This window comes from Sesamum indicum, linkage group LG10 (genome assembly GCF_000512975.1).
Source record: "Sesamum indicum cultivar Zhongzhi No. 13 linkage group LG10, S_indicum_v1.0, whole genome shotgun sequence".
NCBI lineage: Eukaryota > Viridiplantae > Streptophyta > Magnoliopsida > Lamiales > Pedaliaceae > Sesamum > Sesamum indicum.
In genome coordinates, this window is record NC_026154.1 from 15580596 (window position 1) to 15598604 (window position 18009).

General features: G+C 35.8%; 3 protein-coding genes across 4 annotated transcripts; all 3 read right to left on the reverse strand.

The window, feature by feature from the left end:
• On the reverse strand, positions 554–6492 carry LOC105172708 (probable E3 ubiquitin ligase SUD1). Its single transcript, XM_011094253.2, is given in 10 exon segments — positions 554–1400; positions 1835–1981; positions 2063–2226; positions 2314–2474; positions 2695–3007; positions 3010–3026; positions 3128–3339; positions 3434–4174; positions 4595–5284; positions 6045–6492. Coding segments are annotated over 10 exon segments (3282 nt in total). The 5' UTR covers positions 6375–6492; the 3' UTR covers positions 554–893.
• LOC105172709 (O-acyltransferase WSD1) lies at positions 8898–12393 on the reverse strand. 2 transcript variants are annotated; one of them, XM_011094254.2, is made up of 6 exons: positions 11486–12393; positions 10459–10537; positions 9957–10024; positions 9659–9871; positions 9388–9525; positions 8898–9297 (listed from the first exon to the last, which is right to left on the reverse strand). In XM_011094254.2, the coding sequence occupies exons 1-6, from the start codon at positions 12227–12229 to the stop codon at positions 9142–9144; spliced, it is 1398 nt and encodes a 465-aa protein (XP_011092556.1). In that variant the 5' UTR covers positions 12230–12393; the 3' UTR covers positions 8898–9141. The 2 variants fall into 2 exon arrangements, with proteins under 2 accessions (XP_011092556.1, XP_011092557.1); XM_011094255.2 differs by having other exon boundaries at positions 10465–10537; positions 11486–12389.
• Positions 17269–18006, reverse strand: LOC105172710 (40S ribosomal protein S16-like). The gene has a single exon (XM_011094256.2). It carries the CDS (start codon positions 17894–17896, stop codon positions 17459–17461), a length of 438 nt encoding a protein of 145 aa, XP_011092558.1. The 5' UTR covers positions 17897–18006; the 3' UTR covers positions 17269–17458.

The window sequence follows — 18009 nt, forward strand, 5'->3', positions numbered from 1 at the left end:
AAGAAAAGAATAATTAAAACCAAACAAGGCGTTAAACGGTCCGAGTTTCATCTTATGGCGTTCATTGGGTGAAACCATATTGAATTGAATACTTAATTATTTTAATTTCAATAATTATCAAATATTTTTCAGTACTTCAATTTGATGCTTCGATAATTTGAATTTTTATTAAAAGTAAAAAACATTAATATGAAAATAATAATTATATGTATATTTATTTTTTATAACAATAAAAATGGTATATAATAATTAATTCATATAAAAAATGTGTACAACAATTAAATAAAAAGTAAAATAATAATGACACTCAACATTCGGAACGCCGTAAAACTAAAACAAAAAACTGATATCCAATTGAATACTGAATTTTCTTAAAAATAAAAACCAAATATCAAATCAAATTTTTTTTATTCAATTTTAATATGTATCCAATTTTCAATTTGTAGTGAATCAGTTACCAAATTATGAAAAATCCACCTCTATATAAATATAACCCCAAGGGCTACAACTCAAACTATTAAGCAACTACGAAATAAGTTAAGAAAGTTGAAAATGTGATTCAAGATAGCAAAAGCTCAAATACCCTTTCACTTAAAATTGATGCCAACTAGTTCACAACTGAATTAAGTATTTGTTATCAACATCATGTTTACCTATTAGGTTTTTACACTCTCACCTGTTGACACCAGAAAGAAACAAAGGAAAAGAGGCTCTGTACAATCACAAGTTTCTAAAACAAAAGCCATAAAGTTATATTCACAAAACTTAGCGCATCATTAACAATCTGTTACCTGAAACTCTGAAACACGAACTCCCTCTTCTCTGCATTGAGGCATCGACTCGCTATAAATAGATCAAATGGGACGTAACAGGAAATGCAGCCTACCTTTGATTTAAGCATCTTGGCGAAGAACATTCCTCTGTCTCAACCCTACATTGGCAGCTTCCTGATTATTTTGATTCACATCAGTGTCGTTTCCGATGGAATCTTGGTTTTCCAGGGCAGCACCGGAATCATCCTGTCTGGCTAAGTTCTCTCCGTAGTTATGGAGTCTACGACCAATCAAATACCGATCATCGCGGATGGAATTGTGGAGATTGGTGAACCAGACATGGAAACGCTTGGCACAGAAATACAGTAGGCTGAAGAACAGACATCCCAACCAGGCAAATCGATAGACAGCCGAGTTGACAACTAATGGGTACCCCAATATTGGGAAGATCCCTCTAGCTAAAACATAGGGAACACATAATGCAGTAAGCAGCTTCATAATTATTGGGGAAACAATCTCACGCAGCACCCAAAGACCTTGGAGCCTCGAGAAACCATCTTCCCTCACCCTTTCGAATTTTATACGCCAGCTCTCGTCAATCAGTGGCATCATGTGATCCAACATAACCTGTTAAAACACATACAGGAGCCAAACATATATTATTAAACCATCTCTCTTCCAATTGTAAATCTATCCAAATCCAATATTGTGAGAAGACTAACATAACAGTTTTCAAAGTAAACTAGACAGTAACATGATCCATGACATCAATTCTTGAGCACTAATCACACATGTAATCACACAACTCCAATAATATAGAAATTGGAAACAAAATTAACAACCTAAAAGATGCCTGTTGATAACAGGATAAGAAGAAACCAAAAATACAAAACAAATTTGGAGGCAGCAAGCTGCCACTTAAACATATTGATCCCTGCCATACAACTCTATAAGACAGGAGAAAAAAACAAAAAACAAGATGATGAGTTATTACGACCCATCCTCTGTGGGGCGGGGGTGTGTGTGTGTGTGAGAGAGAGAGAGAGAGAGATCCTGCTCACCAATCTGGTCCAGATCTTCAGAAAGATTAGTCCTAGTGCCCAATCCTGATACAGAAGGAAAACTGGGCTTTCATCCACAGGAACCCGCATAGGCACAATTACGAGAAGTTCGAACAGCAGCCCGATTAGCACAGGAATAACAAAAATCTGGAGTATCAAAAGTATGTATGAGTCAACAGAATCATAACTTGCAAATGAAACGTTTCAATCACAACAGTACATTCTTACCCATATTGACAACAGTGCAGAACTCTTGACAATAATGCCACACCATTTCCAGATCTGGTGGAGCAATAACCTCGTTCTCCTTGTTCTCACAAACTCAGCACAATACCGTGCTCCAGCTGAGGCAGTCCAAACGGCATAGCTTCCAATGACAAAAGCATACAAATCTAAAGGAAAAAGGTCAAATAAGATTTGAGCTTTAAGACAATGTCAAACTATTAATCGAATATAACGGAGTTGACCGATTATGTTACCATTGCACTTGATGCCATGAGTTATTGGGAGAAGTGGCATGGAATTGAAGAGTCCCCGCCCAAGTGAAATGGGCACAACTATTAATGCAGAGTTGAAGACAAGAAGTGTCATCCAAGCCATCACCAACAATATCACGATGCGTAGTACAAAAGCCCACCGGCTAAAAGATTCAAGTAGACAACATAAGACAAAGTTGCAGCAAGGATAGCAGGAAAAGTATGAACAGGACACAAAAGATGTCCCTGCAGGATTATTAATAATGCACCAAGAAGCTCTCCACTAGGAATTGCTCAAGGAAAAACAAACACCATCATCTGGTTCGATTAGTTAGTAATAATCATCATTAAAGCTGATAATTAGTAATCTTCATTGAAACTTACTCTGAATCAGCTGGTTCATCACCGTCAAACTCCTCGCCCGAATTGGTATCTTCAGGCACATACCTTGGTCTGTTTACATCTTCAAGAGCTAGGGCTTGTTCCTGTCCACCTGCCTGTGCATGCCCTCTGTCCTGTCTACCTATATCTCCATTTGCATTCTCCTCCTCCAGTTTGGGGAGTAGAAAATCTGTTAGACCAAGTGTCCAGCCAACAGCAGTGAACCAATACCGGAGTAGGGATTTGAGAGTATGTCGTAGTTTAAAATGCTCGATAGCAAATGGAATGCATATTTGAAAGAGAAGCATGTCAGCACAGTAAATGGGTCGGATATGCTGCAAAGAACATAGCAACAAGATGTTATTTTGGGGGATGGAGCATTTAGAGAGAAACGTACATCACAACAATATTCCAGAACAAGTGATTGCAATCTTACGAAATATCCAGGGGAAAAATGGAAGGAGCCATCCGCATTGCAAGTTTAACTGGCAAATATACCAGCATCACAATCAAACTACCGTAAACAGCAACAGACAACAAAACTCTACGAGCATGCTTGTGCACAGGATCATCGATTAGATCGCGGAAGGGGTTGTAATTAGGATCAGCAGGATCTCGAAGAAAATAGAGAACCCCATTGCGTAGCACCTAAAAGAGAGACATGTATGAATTTAGACAGGTAAAATAAAGAGTTAGTTCCAGAAACTATACACGAAGAATTGTATTTCAGCACAACTAGTACCCCTCGAAGAAGGCTGACGAAGATACTTATTTGCAGCATGTAAACAATTCCTACAATCCAATGAACCAAGGAGCTTGCCAGTGGTGAAACAGAGAAGAACTCAACTCTCTGTGAAATTGACTTCCCAAACATCCTTATAGTACAAACATCAAGCCACCAACCACACATCAGAGGAAAAACACCAAGTTCAATAACCAGAAGGAAAGCAACCTTTATCATAGTCATCAGATGTCTCATTGCAGCCACAAACTGCCTAAAGAGCGATGGAATAGTTTCTGCAAATGAAGCAACACCATAGAACCTCCCCATTGTCAAAGGCTCTCCTCTAGAATACCGAATTAAGGTAATAATCCCAAGGTAGAAGATAACTAGTGAAAATATGAAAATATAACCAACAGCAAGAGTGGTAGCATCAGAGAGTCGTGATGCCCCAGCCGACTGGACTTTCAAGAGGTCTGCTGCAATTATAGAGCTTATGTTGCTGAAATCCTCAGTTTGTGCAGTTGTATTTACTTTCAGATTCTCATGGTTGTCAGATGTCAAATTTACAACAGCAGTCAATGCATTTTTCAGTGTTATATTGGCCAAGGAAAGTGCAGACTCGGTCAGTGGAACAACTGCAGATAACACTGGACTTGTAGCAGAGGACAAAAGCCATGAAAGATAATATAGTATAACACGTCCTAATGAGAAGGGCACAAAGATTACAACTCCAAGGAATATCATATTGCTTGCAAGAACCTGCAGGAAGGAAAAAGAGTCACGTCGAATGAATATATACAGCTGCAAAAAAAGAAGAAAGGCTAAAATCCAAATTTTTTAAGGAAAAACAAGATAGTTAAACATCATATCAGCACCTATAACTGGCTCAAAAATTCCTTGGTATATGCTGCAGACTAATGCGGCAGAAAATGGAGAAAAAGAAGATGCAATGCTGATTTAGCATGTCAGATGTAGATGAATCACATAAACTATAGGTCAAACTTAGAAAACCATAATCCTTAAATATGATTTGTCACAATACACTGACATACACAAGCTTAAAACACCATATACAGCATTCGACCTAGCAATGAAGATTAGAAACAGAACTAGTTCCATTTATGACCTGAAGAGTTAGAAAAAGGAAACCAAAAAAGGGAAAAAGAAAAATACACTCACCGTGAATGCATTTTCAACTAGATGAAATACAGGTCCCTGCATGCCAACCAGTTCATCAAAAGGTACATCCTCAGCACCATCAGCATCGTCCAGACCATCAAACATCTGTTCAACATGGGCTTCAAGACGAGCTGCCTGCATCTCCCACCGAGCTGCAACATTTTCAGCATTCCTTCGGATCATCTGCCCAGCAACAACAACTCCTTGTGCTCCTCCATCTTCACCATTCCCATCAACAACAATGTTCCTATTGGCTTGAGCAGCTTGTCTTCTTGCAGCACGAGCTCCATTTCTATCTCCTTCATCTTCTCTGTCAGCATCCTGTCCTCCAAGTTCTCGTAAATGTCTAAAATAATCTCTGAGTGAAGTTGCCCCAAGAAAAATGAACACAATGCTAGCCGAGAGAAGAAATCCATGTAGACAGTCAGTTAGAATGACAGTTGTAGACAAGTGACTGAGGAACAGTCTTTGGGCTTCACCAAAACTTCTAACAAATGCCAATCGCCAAATCCAAAAGGTGATAAAAGGGATAATGAGCAGCCAAACAGAAAGTACGAAACTGAGGCGTACAAAAAATTGCAGGACATGGCAGGCTTTCATAGCTATCCCGATGATGAACTCCTGAAAAGGAAGCCTTGCTGGCGCATTATCAGCATAAACCGGGGAAAAGGAAAAAGGATGTTTGCAGACCTGCATTGTGCATCCAAGATAATAAGTGAGAAGGCCATCTTGAGGATTAGATGTTCACCTGACCAAAATCTGTCAGATGAGGCCAAAGCAAAGGAAAACAAAGAACCATCTGGTTCACCCTGTGAAGACATGTGTCTGCATGTTTTTTACCTGTTATTTTGGCAGTGGTGGAATTTGCATACACTTATTGATATAAATATTTGAGAAAGAACCGATTGAATGAAACTGTCTTTACTACATAAGCCCTCGAGCAAATAACTCTAGCCATAATATTACACAGACAACAAGCCGGCTCAGAATTTTGAAGCAATATAAAATCAGATATGTAACTTCAGTTTCTTAAAGGTTGGCTTTGGTGTTGAACTGCCTTCTAAAACAGCTTTCTTATTTGAGTCCTGATAACTTCCTAAGGAACATTCTAACCCCACATCAACAAGTGAAGAGAACAATAACCAACATAAAAACATTCCATGCTCATAGGGGGTAAAGCACAGTAACATTTCCACTTTCAACTAAGGTACCACAAGTTCAGCTATTATCTCACATCCGTCCCTTCGTCTGTTCAACCAAAGACAGTAATTACCCAGTATGATTGTCACCGCGCTAAATTCCTTCAACACCTCAAATCACCTAAAATTCTCGTGAACAACAGATACTAGATAAAAATGTCAAGAAAAATAATAGTACCGACCACTCTCGAAATATACACAATAATCACTATTACACGCAATTAAAACAATTGATTGTCCAAAGTTGGAACCTCGCATTGGCGAGCATTGCTGTGATTGAGCCACTGGAGAAGACAATCCTGATGAACAAACTTGATGCTGCCGCTGCATGCGCAGGGGTACCGCAGAGGATTTTCAGCGTCTCCAGGGTTCCGACAGATCCGGCAAACATCTTCCTCCTCGTCTTCATCCAACAACTCATACTTGCTCATCCTATTACTAATATCACCAGGAATATTATCATTGCTGCCACAACTGCTCGCTCCAGGAGAAGAACCCGCAGACGATGGCTCATCCGCCGCCGAAGAGGAGGAGGACGCCTCCACCTCCTCCGGCGTCTCCGTCGCCGGTCCGATCTCCATCAAGCCGATGGAGAAACCGATGATTCTTCTTTCTCTCGCTTGGGATAGGTAATGATAATATTTGTGGTTTGGGGGGTTGTGTGGAAATGTGACATTAGTGAGGGGCTAATGAGCTATTTTATGAATATTTGAAGCAAAAGAGACACATTCTGATTTCATATTTCATATACTTCGAATGAGACGACAATTTTGTCCATAGCTTTTGCCGTTAATTCATCTTTTCTAAAATCTGAAAACAGCACTCTATTATGAGGGTTTTAAATTCACCATAATTTCATAAAATATAATTTTAAATTTTAAAATATTTTACTATATTAAATTCTTTAATAAATTTATTATTATAAAATTTTAAAATTCTTTTATTCAAATTTTATATATCTAAACACTGCATAAGGTTTCGTACACTCCCCCAATGATTCTCCCACTCTCATTCCCCTTAATCTAGTATATATAACACTTATTCCGTTGATTTAATTATTAGGACAAAAATACCCATCCTAATATATTTTAAATATTTTGCATATTAATTTAATATCAAAAAAATATTTTGGTACAAGGAATATATTTGAAAAATGAAGATTTAACTATTTAAAAATATTTAGATAGGAGCTGATACTTCAAGTTTTTTTTTATTTATTACTTAATTTTTAGTCTTTGAGGTTTCAATTACTTAAGCTGCTAATTATTTTTTTATTAAAATTAAAATAAATTTATTTAATTAAGAAATATTTTATGTTGAATTTAAGATGAATTTTAGAAAGTATGTGTGCTTTATATATATATATATATATATATATATGTTGAATTTAAGATGAATTTTAGAAAGTATGTGTGCTTTATATATATATATATATATATATATACTTACAAGGGTAATTAATTGTAATAAGTATTAGTTTAGAGGGGTAAATAAGACATGTGATATAGTTGAAAGGGTACAATGTACTCAACCTTTTATTTATTTGATTTTGGGATAAAGTTTTACTATTTCATTAATATTGATACGAACAAAAATAGCTCGTCAGGTAGATTTTAAACTTAAATTCTCTAGACCAAGTCTTTTGTAAGTCTAGAACATAGATCTAAAAAATAAAATATTAGCACTCCAAAACTCAAATTAGTAAATAATTGCATAATGATAAAATTGGACAGTATAAGATAACGATAAGTATTTAAAAGTGATGAGAAAAAGATCATAAAGGGAGTGGTTTCGTGTGAATATTTGTGCAAAATTGCGCTATCCTTAACCGAGGGGAAGGACTTGCTTTTACAACCACAGTTCTCCATCGAATGAAGAAGTGTAACTCTTAACTACTCGAATCAGTGACTACTATAGATAACCTCCTCAAAATCCGAGAGTGGTTGTCCATCGTCTCCAAGAAATCCTACTAGTTGAGGGCACCTCTATTGGATAACCCTTCTAGGATAAGTCCCGAACTCTTGGGTGGTCGTTAGACATCTAGCTATGTCCCGAGCCATACGGACATGGCCGTCTATATTTTTCTTGGCAGCATGTTTTTCTGCCACTTGGAGAGACGACTAGTCTTGGCAATCGGGTCACCTCCCTTCCTAGGCCGGCCTTCATTGTGGTCCACCCTTCCTTAAACCCGCATGTGGGCGTTTGGGCCGGGAATTACTGCTTCTGGCCTCATGTGTTCAAAGGTCTTCTAGTAGGCCTTTATTTCAAATATTTTTGGGTCGAGTGTATTTTTTTATATCAAATATTTTATAATTTGCTAGAAACTAGTAATCATAATGATAATAAATATTATTATTCTTAGATAATAATAACTACACAGTATTTGTAATTTAAATAATTAAAGTAACAAATTATATAATACAAATAACATAATTAAGTTTCGGGATCAAATTTAAGTTTGAATCAGTCCCAATTAATTATATAAATATATTAAGAATTATAGTTAATCTATACTAATATAAAAAGAAAAGCTAATTCACACTCACAAACGGCGGTTAATGACACCATATCACCAAATTTTGTAAAGTTAAAAATGTCCTTCATAATAAAATAATTAACTTATTCGACTTTTCAAAATTTATATTAATTGATAAATTTTTTATTTTTCTTTCTTTCTTTATATTAAATTAGTGTATTGATTTATATATTTTACTCTTACTTATAATATATTCTAAAGTGTAAAAACTTATGAATAATATGCATATAAAAATAACGTGTCACAACATCTAGTTCTAAAAATAACCCAACCACGTGCCTCAAACCAAACCCGACTGGGTTTATATATTTTCTTTTGCTCCGACTCCGCCCCAAAATCACCTGATTTCGTGAGTGCCGAACTTATACAAGTTGCTTTCTTCAATAAAAAAGAACTAAAAGTTAGTTTTTTTTGCATTTATCGAATATAATTATATATACAACGCAGCAGTAAAGAATCGTGGGACGAAGATGGTGTGTGGAATCGATACAAAGAATCATGCACTTAATTATTCGATAAATGCAAAAAAAACTAACTTTTAGTATGAACATTTTCAATTAAAATCAAATTTGATTAAATTTGAACAAATTATATACCAAGTTTAATACATTTATGATGTGATTGATGTACAGTTTAAGAATAGTGATCAATCACGTGCCAATTATATCACACTTGCAATATAATTGATTTGGTTTGACCTTATGTGATTTGAGTAAGAATTTTTCTTGTAATATATAGCAACATGTTTTCTGGTATGCACGGAGAAAGACATTATTTATCTGCGGAATATTCTGGTATTGCAGTAAGTAAGCTCACGATTTGGTGGCGGCCTCTGCGGCTTCCTTCATTTCAAGCAAGGCATTTTGGAAACAGTCGGCTAGAACTTTTGGGTCGGGGATTATGTCTTTGGCCACAAGGATCTGCAGGTCGGCGACTCCTGCATAACTCACCATGTGCATTGTGAGTGCCTGCATACAAAACAACACGAGCAACCAACCATGTGTGTTATTCTATAAGACGTATACGGTTGTGGAAGGCGGGTGAAGGAGAAACTTTACATGTGGTAGGCTGCTTGAAGTTGTCCTAATGTTCTTTACAGGGTTGCCTGCCATTGAGATCTCCTCACGGGGGCCAACGACATTCGATATAGTGAAGGTTGTATTACAAACTATCCGGTAATTGAGAATGCTAGCAAGCTACAAATCAAGAAAATTAGTGAATTTCTCCTTCATTTGGCTTACACGCAATGAGTAATATCGATAAATGCGTGTGTAGCACATCTGAGATTAATTCGTGTGCATGATTATCAAGAAATGAAAGAGAGTTCACCTTTGGCCCGAAAAGGGACATGACTAAGTCCCCGACTTTGTACGAGAAAGGGGCCTCAAGTGAAAGCTTTTTCTTGTCGATCATCGTCTTGGCTCTCTTCACAAACTGGAGTGGATCCGAACCACCGCTATGATAATAAACAGGTAAGAGAAGCATCCCGAATTTGTTGCCCCAACGGCTTCCGGACTTGCTATTTATCAGCTTCCATATTTCCTAAATCGAACCACCGACAACATGAGTTCAAGACAAGAAATTTGAAATTCTTTCCGGTCAAATGTGAAGTAAGCAACATTAGAACCTGCAGTCCTGCTTGTGGTCTCAAATTCACCATGGCAACACCAGTGATCCGGAGCCCCTCCGGCATAGCTACACATGAAAAGTCATTCAGTTCGATCATCAGTGATGAGTGATGGAGTTGTTGTACCTTGGACATCTCATGTATATCACTAGTGATGAAAATTACCGATGCTTTTACTCTTTGTTTGGAGCTTCTTCTTAAAAGACTGGAAATGTTTGGATCCCATTATGTGTGTATGTGTGTTTTATTCTCTTTCTCCATTCGAATACAATATCAACATTTAAATATTAGAAAGAAAGAAAAAACATCACCACATTTATAGTGATATTCCCTCCCAAAGTTCAAATGATTCTCTCCTCCTTCTTGTTCAATTTTAACCATTTCTATCTAACATCAAAACGAAACGTCAAACAAATTTCTCCATTCAACTCCAAATTGCCCCCTGCAATTTTGGCAAATTACACCAACCAATATTTTCTTTCAAGAAGAGATCAAAACATGCCTTTACCTTTCGGGGATTTGATGTCCAAGTACCTCGAGAGCCCGCATGAGATTACCCCAAAAAGAACATCATTTATGGTCTGCAGGTTCAAAGGAGAATAATATGCGTGAAATCAAGAAAAGGGCGTGTGCTCTATTAGTTCAAAACTGAAGCAACAAGATGAATACAAAAGAACACATAGTGATGATCAGGCTATAAAAATCTTGGGACCAACTTCTTTGTAGTGATACGATGATGTCCGCACGGAAGTTCCGTAGGGAGCATACTATTCTAAGTACGCTGCAAATAAAAGGAACTTGGAGTTTAAGTGGACCATTCACCAAAACAGACAAGTACACTATATTCAGTCCTTTCTTGATGGCGCTGATAAAAGTCCAGAGAACATATGGTCCCTCCGTACATTGTTATCAGATTGAACATGCAACTACCCGAAACAAGATAATACTCATCCTGTACACTACTACGACGTTAATGACTTTTCTCTCTTTCTTTATTTTTTTAATTAGCCGAGGTCACATATTGTTTTATTTTATATATAATAAATAACTTGGTCCTTTTTTTTACTTTAGGTGGGGATAGGGTGGGAATAAACATCATTTTAGCTTTAAATATTTTAATTATTATTGCATCTTCTATTTCAATTAATATATACATACTACGTATAGATTATATCATTATGTTTATTTAGAAATTATAAATATTGTATGTATATGTTAAATTTATAATATTATATATATATTAAATAGAGTAGAAGATATAAGAGGATTTGGCGTAGAAAATTTAATCAAAAAATAGAATTGCCTAAACCAGAAGAACAATTGAATAAGGATGAAATAATGTTATAATTAAATGGTCCCAAATGCGATGTGGAAACGATAATTCTGGAAACGGGGAATCTTCCCTGTAATTTCTGAGTCTGCTTGTCTGAATTTAGATAGCAGCATAAATTTGCCACCACAGATAAAGCAAATTTAATCCTACGGTGATGAATTACTGCATCCAAAATCCATCGGTCAAGAAAACTCACCGCGTCTGCAACTGCTCGCTTGACTATCTTCATATCGTCGAGCCGGAATCTCGCCGAGGCCAGCCTCCGTGGCCAGAGCTCCACCCCGTCGCCGCCGCTCACGGCTGTGGTCTTATCCCTCAGACACAGTGCCCTCAGTGAGAACTCCAGAATATAAATTAAAGTATACCAAACCACCTTCACCAACGTCGACACACTCCACGCCCTCCTCCTCGGCGAGGACGAGGCCGCACCGACGCCACCAATAGTAGGCGGTTGCGACGGATCATCAACTCTTCTGCAACACGATAGCAGCATCGACATTAACGAAATCCCGTCCCCGAGCGCGTGGTGCACTCGGAAAAGCACGGTTTTATGCGCCAGGAGTAGGTGAATCTCCCAGAGAGGTTTGTCAGTGGGGAGGGGCGAGGAGACGGATAGATCAGCTACAAAATCGTTAACGGCGTCGTCGTCGGAGATATGAATATCGTCGGAAAGGGGTTGGTGGCGGACAATGACGTGGCGGTCAACGTCGACTTGGGTCTTGCGCCAGTGTTCGCGGCCGAAGGAGTCTGTCACCATGAGACTGCAAAATCTGGGGTGCTGGAGCAATATTGAGCTTCGAAGTTCAGCTTTAAAAGCTTCGACATCGTCGAACGGAAACTCGACAACGACGGCGCAATTAATAACTTGGTTCATTAGCGGCTGCAGGAAGAGGCGGCCGGCGGGGGTTAGCGGTTGATCTCTCTCCATAGCCTCCTCCATATGAGAGAGAGAGAGAAGTTTTGAGGTTTCGATTGTTTTAGCTGCGTAGCAAGGAGAATAAAAGACAGTGGGGGTGTGCGGGGATTGTAGTACCGTGGGCCGCTTCCACCACAACACTACTCTTAAAACTGAGAAAAGCCATTAAATAAGGTGGGACATGTTGAAAAACATGTTTAAGATCAATAATATGCAAAATACAAACTAGTTTTGATATCAATCATAGAGACGTACACTGCATTTGTCATGTGAATGATTATTTTTTTAAAATTGTATATTAATTACATTGTAAGTGTATTGTATTTATCATAAAATTATTTTAGATTCGTCAAATCCAATATGAGTTAGAATTTCTTCAAGTTTGGCATAATTATAAATGGATTGTGGATTATCATTTTACTTATTGTTTAAATTTTTTGAATTTTTTTATTGGCCGAAAGAGTAATTTTTTTAAAAAAAAATTCATCCACCTAGTTCGTTTTTATATAATTTTTAAAAAATAGAAATAAAAAAATTATCTATTTCATATTTAAAATCAATACATTTTATTAGTTTAGAAATCGTTCATTTTATTTTTTTCCCTCTTTTACTTAATTAAATAAATATAGATTAAACTATCCATATTAAATTTTAAAATACTAATTATACCAATAATTTATTAGTTTCAAATGATCCACGTCGTCTCTTAACTCCCAATACACCATTATATTTATTTTTCGCTTTCTATTATAATAATAGATCCATTTTTAATTGTATATTAAATTTTAATATTTATGCTATAAACATATATATGTGTATATATGATTATATAGATACAATTATTGATGAGCAAATTTTTGAAATTGAAAGAGGAGGAGAATTTCAATGGTAAGGAGTGGCATGGCATGCTAAATTAAATATGTTACAACCATTTTTCTAATTAAAGAAATTGAGTGGTGATGCTATGCTTTTTTTATTAAGATTTATTGGGAGTTGTTTACGTTGACCACTTCACTCCAATCAACAAAATTTTATTTAAATTCAATCACTTCTCAATCATACATTACAAGTTGCGATAGTTAAATACCTTAGGTCTTGAATAAATTTTAATAATTTATTTAATTTCGAGGGTATAATGATATAACTTGGCTCTATCTCACAATTTATTTAAACGAATGAGCCTTACTAAATTTATTAATTTATTCTATCTCATAATTTATCCGTATATAAAAGAACGACCCCAAAATAATTAGCTCACCTAGTAATGGGAGCCATGTATTTTTTATTTTTTTCACCATTCGACGTTAACAATATATGTGGAAGTGTTCAATTCGAATCGAATTGAATGAAAATTTAGTACCTATGCAAATTGAACTAAAAGAATTCGTCTTAGTACTTTATTTTTTAATGAAAATTTTAAGTTATTGGATAGTGAAAAAAAATTATAATGAAAATTAAAAGCAATTAATTAAATACGACATATAATATATTGTTTGGGTTTTTGATTTATCAAAATTTGGATTTTAGCCGAAGCAGCAGCCTGAACCCGGCCCCGGATGTGACTGGTGTCCTTACAGGCTCTGTGAGACTGATATGGAGTGGCGTAGATGCTCCGTTATTCCAACAGAGATTGACTGAAATTTGTAATGCTAACGTTGTAGTAGGCGAGTCGTACCTCTGACGCCGTCCTCGTACCCCATATCATATGGCATTGACTTGGAATTGGCATCAACAATGACAGACTATTCCTTCTTTTTTTAAGAAAAAGAATAATAGAAATAATACTGAATTTGAGATTATGCATTCGAGTTTTATTAGATGTATGAGTATTTGTATCAATTAATTTAAATATTATAATAAGTATTTGTCTCGCTTAAGATTTATTTGGTTGGATGAAAAGTGCTCGTATAAGAAAAGTAAAAGTAAAAATAAATGTAAAAGAAAAAATTTGGTGTTTGGTTAGGAAAAATAGTTCGATGGGAAGTAAAATTAGATGTAAAAGGCCAAAATGACGGTATATATATGTTGTTTAAATTTGAATTCTTTATTTGAGGTCAATGAGCGTAATTTTTATTTTGTTTAAATTAAATAGTTTGAATACTTATTCTGAAAATATTTTTATTAGTAAAAAATAATTTTGTTCTTATTTCATGCATATTTTTACTAATAAGTTTTTAAAATATTTGATATATTAAATTAATTTTCAGTACAGAATTAACTTATTTATATTTTAATATAAAATGAAAAGAAAGGGTAAATCAGAAAAATTACAAAAGTTAGTCTTTTCAATAAATAGAGTGCAATTAAATAGTATATTGCTCCGATCAATACTTAATATAACTAACAACTATAGAATAATAAATTACAATAAACAAATTATATTATGTATTTATTTATTTATGCAGAGAATGTTAAGAAAGAAAAATCAGAAATTTGTGAGGAAAAAGAAATGTAAAGTAGTTGGTTGAGAAAATTAAATACGTTGCAATTTTGTGGTTACTAAAAGTAATTAAAAGTACTATTATCCCTAACTTTTCCTTTTAAAAAAACAAAATAAATTAAAGAATTCAACAAAAGAAATTATTTAATGGATGGTAAAGGTCAAATTGGGAGTACATTAGTGATAGGCGCAATACTTAGCTCACCCTACTAAGGTTTTTATAATTTTTTTATAAAAGTCTTCTGAATTAATTGTCTACTGATATATATTAATCTATCTATATTATAAAACAAAACTCTTTTAATTCATTTCTTTGGTTAAAAAAGTTAGTCATAATAGTAATGTCATAATTATATTTTTCTTCTCTTTCAACCAAATACTCCATCTCACATTCTCCATATTTTCTTCACTCACAAATTTTTATATAAATTCATAATTACAATTTTTTTTTTCGCACCTTGTCGTATATTTACTTCTTCTCATAAATTTTTTCTTTCTCCTTATCTTGTATTATCTGTATATCTTTTCACAATTTTTTTTAATTTCACATTATAATTATTTTTTTTATATATTCGCAATTAACCGCATGCGATAACTACTACTAATATAAAATTTGAAGATTTGAAGAGATCTTGAGAGGTTTTCAAAGAAGAAAATACGACTTTGAATGGTTTGACGTTGAAAGTATGATTTCTCCCAAAATTGAATCGAAATCATTTAATTATACATTCAAATCGAGCGGCTTCAATTAGTGGGATTTGGTGTATTGCTTTAAATACACACTCGATTTGATGGGCTAGAGCCTAGAATACGTCTAAACTTTTTGTATTTTCTTACCAAGAACCAAGAGCTGCTGAAGAGAGAGAGAGAAGTTTCAACAATTCCAATATTTAGGTCCTACTTAGGGCAAGCTTTTTTGATTCCACAAGACCAGGACAATCAAACTCTCTACATGTCTACTGTCGAACAAGAGCTAGGAAGCAAGAACAAAAGAGAAGAATATCATAATCAATTGTTCTTTCTCTCCTCATCAATACTAGGTTGGTCCCTCATATTCTAGTTTGGTTGATCTTTGACAAAGGCAGCAGTTGCCCACGCACCTCCATAACTATTACCCACTTACTGTATAAGTATCTTTCTAACAGCCGGGTAACCTCCTGCCAGACCCAGATAGTCAATGCGTTTACCATAAGCCCTTTATCTTGTTTGAATGAACAACAGATCTCATAGTACGCGTATAAATATTATATATATATATATATGCATTTTACAACACACATACACTCATATCCAAACTCGCATACATTCTTTAAATGAAAGACCTCTATCATATCCATATATGTGCATCATACATATTCCACTTCCAATATACATAAGAATTTAGTAATTTTCATTGAATGTAAATGATCAAATCCCCCTAATAACAATCAAGAAGGTTGCACACACTTAAATATGGAAAATTCAGAGTTTTTTCGGATCCCGTACAAGGGAAAAAGATGAAATGTTATAAGAATTTCCTATATCTCACTCACACAAGTAAACAAAGACATCAAGGACAAAATGTAATCGTTCTAAAAAAATCACTGAGTTGATGAGCAATCTTTTGTCATACTACAATTTATTTTATTTTGAATTTTACAGTACACTAATTAATAATAGTACAATATTCTTAATTTATGACCATATCAAGAATTATTTGTAGGCATAGCTAATTTTTATCAGTCTAATAGCAAGTAGGGCTGCATAACCTAGAACAAGCTATCTGCAGGAACCAAAATAGAAGGGGGCACAAAAACCATATTTTGGCGGACCATTTCAGCTAATGGAACAAGGCACTGGGAGTGTAAGAGGCACAAAAACCATATTTCGGCGGACCATTTCAGCTAATGGAACAAGGCACTGGGAGTGTAAGATCAGATTTTTTAATAATAACTTAATGCAACAATATGTAAGATAGCTAGGGTGCATTAGCAAGGAAGACTTTTTGAAACAAAAGCAAAGAACACACTATTTTGAGTTGAAGTGCCACGTCCGATTGCATCAACATAGCATGCAAAGAGCAAATTCAAACACTTTCCAGCATATATCAGTTAATTTCAACATATGCAATTAACTCCAATGAGGTCTATGAATCTCACATTCACATATAAAACAGACATACCGCACGCACATTCACAAGAATTTACACGTTACAGGCAAATTCCATGATTGTTGGACTAATATATACGAGAGTCAGAGAAAATTCCTATAAATGTCAGCCAATTGAAGATTACAACAGAACCTGCAGATAGTTTCAGTCACTTCAACAAAATACACAAGAATGCCTATCGCAAAAGCCTGAAATGATCATAGCATAACAAGGGAAAATGTAACTCAAGCACAAACCATCACATATTATCACAGGGAAAGTCTTGAGGTAGAACAAATAGGCAGCGGGCGTGAATTTTGGTGACATAACTAATAATATCATTGTAATTCATTTTTGTATGTTACATCCAGTTGAAATTCATTGGCATAATGAACGTCATTAATCTTTACCAAATTTCCAAACAAACTAAAGCTAATGCGTTGCATCAGAAGAAGACAACCAATTAGAAATAAAGCAAAAACAAAATCAAACGCAATAATCAATGATAACCAGAATTGTTAAAACTATTAATTCAAAGGCGTCCCAAAATCGTCTCGTATGATCCTTAAACAAAAACAGAACAACTGCCAAAATATCCAAAACGCGACTCAGTATCTCATCTTAATCCCCAAGAGAAAATACTACCGACGATTATAGTAATATAAGCATAATTACTACCAACAGTTCAACGGTAGGATTTCTGGAACCTCGCACGAGCACCACGTCCTCCAAACTTCTTTGGCTCACAGCGCCTCGGGTCAGCCACCAGCAAAGTCCTATCGTACCTCACAAGGATATCCTTGATCTCCTTCTTGGACTGCTCATCAACGTACTTCTGGTAAAAGGCGACGAGTGCTTTGGCAATGGACTGACGGATGGCATAGATCTGCGAGGTGTGACCGCCTCCTTTCACGCGGATACGCATGTCGACGCCAGCGAAACGGTGGCGGCCGAGGAGGAGGATGGGCTCAAAAGCCTTGTAGCGGAGGATTTCTGGTTGGACGAGCTCGATTGGAACTCCATTGATCTTGATCAGTCCTCGGCCGCGCTTGCAGTGAGTTACGGCCACAGCCGTTTTCTTACGACCAAAGCATTGAACCGATTCAGTTGTCGCCGCAGCCATGGTAGATGTGGCGGCTATGTCCCTCTCTCTCTACCTCTCTCTCTCTCTTCTCACTTCAGCGGCTGAGAGCAAACCCTAATCACTCAAAGGTTTTGGTGGAGGCCGAGGAAGAC